This window comes from Otolemur garnettii, unplaced genomic scaffold, assembly GCF_000181295.1.
Source record: "Otolemur garnettii isolate 467f Iridium unplaced genomic scaffold, OtoGar3 scaffold00023, whole genome shotgun sequence".
NCBI lineage: Eukaryota > Metazoa > Chordata > Mammalia > Primates > Galagidae > Otolemur > Otolemur garnettii.
This window is the reverse complement of record NW_003852418.1, coordinates 17,595,996-17,602,577: the sequence shown is the minus strand read 5'-3', so window position 1 is coordinate 17,602,577 and position 6,582 is coordinate 17,595,996. Positions and strand designations below refer to the sequence as shown.

The window sequence follows — 6,582 nt, the reverse complement described above, 5'->3', positions numbered from 1 at the left end:
AACCAACTTGAAGGAAGCGGTGTTTATCTACAGAATGAATGTGCAGTGTAAAGTTTATGGTTTGTTTGGACTGTTCTGGAACACCCAGCAAATACTGGGAGCAGAGGCAGCCAGGGAGGACTCAAGGCAGAGCCGAGCCGAGCGGGGGACAAACACCCCACCTTCCTTCTGCGGGCAGCCCATGATGCTGGCACGATGCTGCATGTACAGAAGGCACTGGTTAATGCCGACATTCCCAGCCCCTTTTGACTTTTCCCTCTGAAGACCACTTTTGTTCCTCCTCTCCTCTCCTGTGGATGACAGAAGAGCATTGCTCAAAAGTGTTAAAAGGCAAAGCCTACGAAACCGCCCATTGTGCAATTCTTGTGGATGACTGAGTCCCAGAGACCCAAATTTTTATCAAAAAGCTCATGTGAAACTCCCGGGTCAGCAGCACAAGCCCCGCTGCTTGGTGTGAAGACTTGTTAAAGGGCGCCAACTGGTGGCTGTTTCGGTTAATTCAGAAAACCCACAGCCTCAGGCAGGCATCACCCTCTGCGCTCCTGTCCCAGGCTCATTCCCCGGCATCCGCCTTCCCCCTGCTCCCCTCACCCAGGCAGCTCTCCCCTTTTTCAAGGGCAATTGTGAAAGTCCCCACCTTGTTGAGAGAGGGGAAGATTTGGACTCCAATATGTTTAATCAGAGTTCTTTTTTCTTGGTGATTCAAGTAAGAAAAACCAAGCAAAGCAAAGTCATCTTTTCTATACAAGTTTATTCTGTAATTATTTTCCAAGAAGTGGAAAGAGGGAAAAATTGCAATTACGTAAAGGTAAGAAACAATGGTATATAAAAATAATTTAAACACACACTTTAATAACAAAGCAACATTTCTTTTTAGCAACAAGTAGGTAATCTTGCCTGAGATTTTTTTCCAAAGGTATTAAATATACTTCAAGTAACAGTACGTATAGACACACCCGTACAAATGTGATGAACACACACACACACACACACGTATACATAGCTCAAGTATCTCTTTCTGTGCATTCTAGCTAATTGTATAGCTAACGTGAAAAAAAACCCTAAAAAGACCAGATGCCTGAGTGACTTAAAAGTTGAACAAAATATCCACCAGATATGAATTTTGGAGACATGCTAAGATTTCCCTTCCCAATCCCATTAGCTACTAGCCTGTACTCTGTGGTTTTAAAAAAGATCAGCGTGCCACTCAAATCTGCTCATTGGGGTGGTGATTACTGTGCTGCCGGTGGTGTAGATTTGGGGAAACTTGTCCCTGCTTTTCATTGTTCCTAGCATCACTTATGGATTGGAAAGAAGATCATTCCGAAGGCTCTGGGGCTCAGGTTACATCTGGCTTATTCGTTGCTTCAGGGCGAGGACCTCTCTCTCGATTTCGTAGGGGAGGTCGGCGTTGACCTGGTCCTCCAGGTACTTCTCGATGTCTTCCACCTCCTCCTCCCAGAACTCCTTGGAGATGCTGAAGAGCTCCTTCATGTTGACTTTTCCCAGGCCTTTCAGATTCAGGGCGTCCTCGGTGGGGATGTAGCCTATGGGCGTGAGCTTGGCCACGTCTTTCCCATTGATACGGTTGAACATCCACTCCAGCACCCTGGAGTTCTCGCCATAGCCTGGCCAGAGGAATTTGCCTTCCTTGTCCTTCCGGAACCAGTTGACATGGAAGATCTTGGGCAGCTTGGCTGCCGGGTGCTGGGCCATGCTCAGCCAGTGGGCCAGGTATTTGCCAAAGTTGTAGCCGAAGAAGGGACGCATGGCGAAGGGGTCATGCATGATGACTTTGCCTGTTAAGGGGGGAGGTGGTAAGTGATGTTCTCCAGGCAATGCTGGCCCCTGCCACTGTTGACTTAAGTGTGCCTGGTTTTCTCTCTCATACTCTGTTCACATGCAGACACAGAGAGGGAGAGAGAGAAACAGGGACAGAGATAGCCCTAGTCCCCCTTTCCTGTGGTTTCAAACTGGGACATTGGCTTACCTTTGTGTTCTGCAGCGGCTGTGGCCTCTGATCTCATGGCCGCCCCGACAAACACCCCATGCTGCCAGCTGAGAGCTTCGTAGACCAGAGGGACACCTTTAGCAGGACAAAGGAAAGTTCCTTAAAGCCTTTGACATATCCATAGATCACGATGGGGAAAGACATAGCAAGACAACAGCTGTGTACCAGGGAATCTTGCATTTACTGAGCTAAAGTGCAGAAAACCGCTCAAAGTTACACCCCAGGGGTCACTAAGTAAAAAGTCAAACTGGATCTAGCTACACTGGATCAAGGATCCAGAAGGATTCTAGGTGATCAAAGGGCTGTTTCGATATTCGAGCTAGCTGGTTATTCTGGATGTTGGGAAAGGAAGTTCAAGTTCTTTGGCACCCTCTGACAAGGTCATGGAAAAGGACGGGTGCCACCAATGCCCCCCAGGAGCCAGCACGGCCATTTCCCCAGCCTAAAGTGAAGGGGGAGCCTCACCTGCAGGTCTGCGGCCTCCAAAGATGATGCCCTCGATAGGCACGCCTTCCGGAGACTCCCAGGCAGGGTCGATGATGGGGCATTGGCTGGCAGGGGTGCAGAACCTCGAGTTGGGGTGAGCACACGGTTCCCCTACAACAAGACGGGGAATTTCCTTAGCATCTGCCCCAAGCAGGTGACACCTGCAGCCTGGAGTCCGAGGCCTCTGGAGGGGACTTACCATCCTCTGGTCGCCATTCCTTGTTCTTCCAGGAAGTGATGGTGACACCTGCGGCCAGAGGCTCGTCGATGCCTTCCCAGTAAAAGCTCCCATCACTGGTCTCGGCCACGTTGGTGAAGATGGTGTTCTTCTGAATGGTCTTGATGGCATTGGGGTTTGTCTTCACAGAAGTTCCAGGAGCAACACCAAAAAAGCCATTTTCTGGGTTGATGGCCCTTAAATTACCTGGCAAGTTTCAAACCAGAGAAGTAGTGAATGCTGTGCCAAGAATGACACGTATTCTCCTATCTTGCTGGACTCGTCTGTGTGCCAGATTCCCAAATCTCTCCTTTCCCTCTCTAGGGGATACATTTATCTCTTTTCCATCTAGGCATCACATTCCACTTTGAAACCTTTTACAACTCTTTAGTTTCCCACCGATACCATTTAAATAAATTTATGTATGAAAACAAATAGCAACGTATGGTCCCTCTTCAATCCAGATCGAATATTAAGGAATGCTTCCAGAATACATATTTCTAAGGCTTTGCAAACTTGGAACCAACTGAATTAAAAACCCAAACTCTGGATTTAGGAGGGTTTGGCAAATTTTGAGGTCAACAATTCACTGGAGCCCTGTTGGCATCCCCAGCTGGGCCTGAAAGTGTCACCTTGGTTGTCAAACTTCATCCAGGCGATGTCGTCCCCCACGCACTCGACCTTCCACCCAGGGAGGGTGGGGGTCATCATGGCCAGGTTGGTCTTCCCGCAGGCACTGGGGAACGCTGCCGCCAGGTACTTCTTCTCGCCCTCAGGGTTAGTTATACCCAGGATCTGTTGGAGGCAAATTCTTCCTTACGATCTTTGTTCCTTTCTCTACCAGAGCACTTGAGCCTAGAAGTCCCCTAAAAGTGGTCGCTCAATATCTATGTCTCCACCTATCAGCACAAATTGACGTTTTCAAAATAACCAAGTCCAAAGGATTTCTACTGGCCTCACTGTGTCTAAGTCCCTTCAGAAGGGACATACGCTGGTGCCCTGATAGTGACGGATGGGATTTCCTGACCCACGTGCAGAGGGTTGGGTCCTGCCTCTCATGGAGACTGCAGTGCTGTCTGCCACCCCCATCCCTCCTGCAGGCACGTGTCAGGATTCTCCAGGCTTACCAGCATGTGCTCTGCCAGCCAGCCTTCCTCCTTGGCCAGGCGGCTGGCCATCCTGAGAGCAAAGCACTTCTTCCCGAGTAGGGAGTTCCCGCCATATCCACTTCCAAAGGAGATGATCTCTCTGCGGTCCGGCAGGTGGGCAATGAGCGTCAGCTCTGGGTTACAGGCCCAGTTGTTCACCAGAGGTTCTGCAAATGTGAAACCATTAGTGGGTCATGTCCCCCATCTGGGGAGTCCCCATCAGGGCACGGGTTTGAGGTGAAGCTCACTTTTTAATTTTAACTTTTGAGTTTGAAGTAATACACTTACTTTTTAAAGGCAAGGGGCACCCCACAGAATGGAGGCACTTGATGAATTCCCCATCTCCCAGCGCTTCCAGGACAGGTGTGCCCATCCGCGTCATGATCCGCATGCTAGCCACCACGTAGGGAGAATCCGTCAGCTCGATGCCGATCTTTGATAGTGGAGAGCCCAGCGGCCCCATGCTGTACGGGATGACGTACATGGTGCGACCTGTGGGGTCAGATTGATGAAACTGGTGAGACATGACCCTGGACTCACAAACGCAACCAACACCACTGTCCTGGATGGACCAGTTCTCATGGTCTGTCAGACAACACTGCCCCCTGGTGGTCCCCACCCGCTAGGTTAGAAGAGTGCACCGGAAAGTGAATAGCCTGTGAAATTTAAAGAGTTTTCATAAATGCACCCATGGGCTCCACAAAGCTATTTTAAAGGCAGATGCATGGAAACAGTTTTCACGTTCATAGGAGGCGGTCTGCAAAGGCAGAATGAGATGAGTGTTTCTGATATGTGGCCAAGTTCGCACATGGAGTCAAAAGCTCTGAAGCTGGGGGCAGGGGGAGGGTTCCACAACTGTTATAATTACCATTGGGATAGATGTAATGAGAAAAGGGTTGCTGCTACTTTGCCTGATCAAACAAACGTTCCACGCACCTTTCATGCACCCTGGGAATCTGGCATTGAACGCTTTCTCAAAGTCCTCCTCTGACATCCAGCGGCCCAGCTGACTGGCGCCAGTCTTGGGGATGGGCACGGTGTCTCTTTGCTCTTGGGTAATGATAACTGTCTTGCTTTCAATCCTGGCCACATCCCTGGGGTCAGTGAGAGCCAACCAGCTGCAAAAATCACAGGATTCCCTCAGCCGAGCATCCTTCAGAGCAGACCGGCTTTATTCATTAACGTATTCCGCCCTGGCAGGATGCTGAGTGCATTAATGTGTTTCGTGACTGTGACGAACCAAACCTACCAGGACACGGCCAGGGAGACCTTTGCTAAAACAAGAGCTAGTCTTTCGGTGTGTGCCATCTCTCGCTTAAGGCCTGGACTGCTCTACTGAGGGCATGACATTAAAATCTGTGCGGTTCTGACACAGATTAAGTTTTTCAAGACTCTGCAACCCCCCCAGAAGCCTTCATTCACCTCCTCCTGCCAACAACGAGGAACTGGAGGGGAGGTGTGCATGCCGGGGCGGGAGGCGAACCGTGCAACCCGAGCTTACCAGTTGTCGTGCTTCCTCAGCCTCCTGATGACACCCTGCTCCTCCATGTGCTCCAGAAGCCGTGTGTTCTCCCCCTCGGAGCCATCACAGATGTGGATGTACTCAGGCTGACACACCTGGGCGCTGCTCTCCAAAAACTCCCTCACTGCCTGGGGCAGGCTGTCAAGGGTGCCCTGGACAACTTTGGCTGAGAAGTTCAGGCCATTTTTCAGCTGAGGAGGCATTTCTGCAGAGTGGTTCTGGGGGCACGAATGCCAAAGTTACCTGAAATAGAAAAGGCCAGCATCCTGAGCAAAAACAACCGTGGACATCATCACACACACACTCGATGGACTTTTGTTGGGCTCACAGATCTCCAGGTAGTTATTGCTCTAAGAAAAAAAAGACAACAAGCTTACATTTTCTCTGTAGAAATGTAAATATAAGCACGCTACCTACCTCTATTCTCTTTGGAAGATCTCAATCAGAGATCCCTGGGTTCCTTCCTGGGTTCTTCCTGCTGGCCAGCGTGAGCTCCCAGTGGGAAGGCTGTGCTTGGTGGCAGAAACTCCTGGCTCTAAATACCCATGGAGAGAATAGCCCTGCCCCTTGGCTGCACCCAGGGAGGCTCGCCTCTGACGTCAGGGGCAGGTCTCTGGATCACAGCCAGGGTCAGTTACTCTTTGGACCAGCCCACCACAATAAACCACAGGGAGATAATCGTTGAAGAGTTAATGAGTGCTGGGAGCCCACAGGCCCTGCCCCAACCATAGTGAGTTCTTACACAACTTCTGATTGACTAAACTTTGACCCAGTTTCTTGCTGATGCAAAACAGAATGCCTTTCTCTTGACAGGCGGGTGAGGCCGAGGACAAGGTGGGCCAGGGCACCTCCTAGACTTCAAAGGTTGCTGGCAGCACCAATGGCTGCTGATTGGCAAAACAGCACAGCTACAAGGTGTCACCCCACAGTCAAAGTTCAGGGAAAAGATGTGCCCGAACTCAGGCGAATGTTCAGCTCATTGGCAAAAATCTGTAACATGTGGCCCAACTGGGGGCTAACAGCTGTATTGCGTGTCTACTGTATAACCCCCACCCCAAATGTAAACTCCAAGAGGACAGGGACTTTTGCCTATTTTGGTCATCTTTATAACTATAGCACATAGTAGGCTGGCATGTATTGCACCAATTCATTCCCACCTCTGAGGTGGTGACTATGAACAACCCTGTGTACAGATAAG

The 6,582-nt window shown here is 50.1% G+C and overlaps 1 protein-coding gene across 1 annotated transcript; it reads right to left on the bottom strand.

The window, feature by feature from the left end:
• Window positions 1-746: 746 nt before the first annotated feature.
• PCK1 (phosphoenolpyruvate carboxykinase 1) lies at window positions 747-5,919 on the bottom strand. Its single transcript, XM_003787726.2, has 10 exons — window positions 5,802-5,919; window positions 5,364-5,627; window positions 4,799-4,980; window positions 4,151-4,354; window positions 3,842-4,029; window positions 3,347-3,509; window positions 2,697-2,921; window positions 2,477-2,608; window positions 1,991-2,086; window positions 747-1,799 (listed from the first exon to the last, which is right to left on the bottom strand). Exons 2-10 carry the CDS (start codon window positions 5,585-5,587, stop codon window positions 1,345-1,347), a joined length of 1,869 nt encoding a protein of 622 aa, XP_003787774.1. The 5' UTR covers window positions 5,588-5,627; window positions 5,802-5,919; the 3' UTR covers window positions 747-1,344.
• Between the last annotated feature and the right edge of the window lie 663 nt (window positions 5,920-6,582).

What these genes read in the sequence shown, in the direction of transcription:
- PCK1 (XM_003787726.2), bottom strand. Translation starts at nt 5,587, where the DNA reads ATGCCTCCTCAGCTGAAAAATGGCCTGAACTTCTCAGCCAAAGTTGTC. An exon ending in GGCTGGCAGAGCACATGCTG is followed by an intron (nt 3,510 to 3,841) that starts GTAAGCCTGGAG and finishes TGCCTCCAACAG; the next exon opens with ATCCTGGGTATAACTAACCC. An exon ending in GGAATGGCGACCAGAGGATG is followed by an intron (nt 2,609 to 2,696) that starts GTAAGTCCCCTC and finishes GTCTTGTTGTAG; the next exon opens with GGGAACCGTGTGCTCACCCC.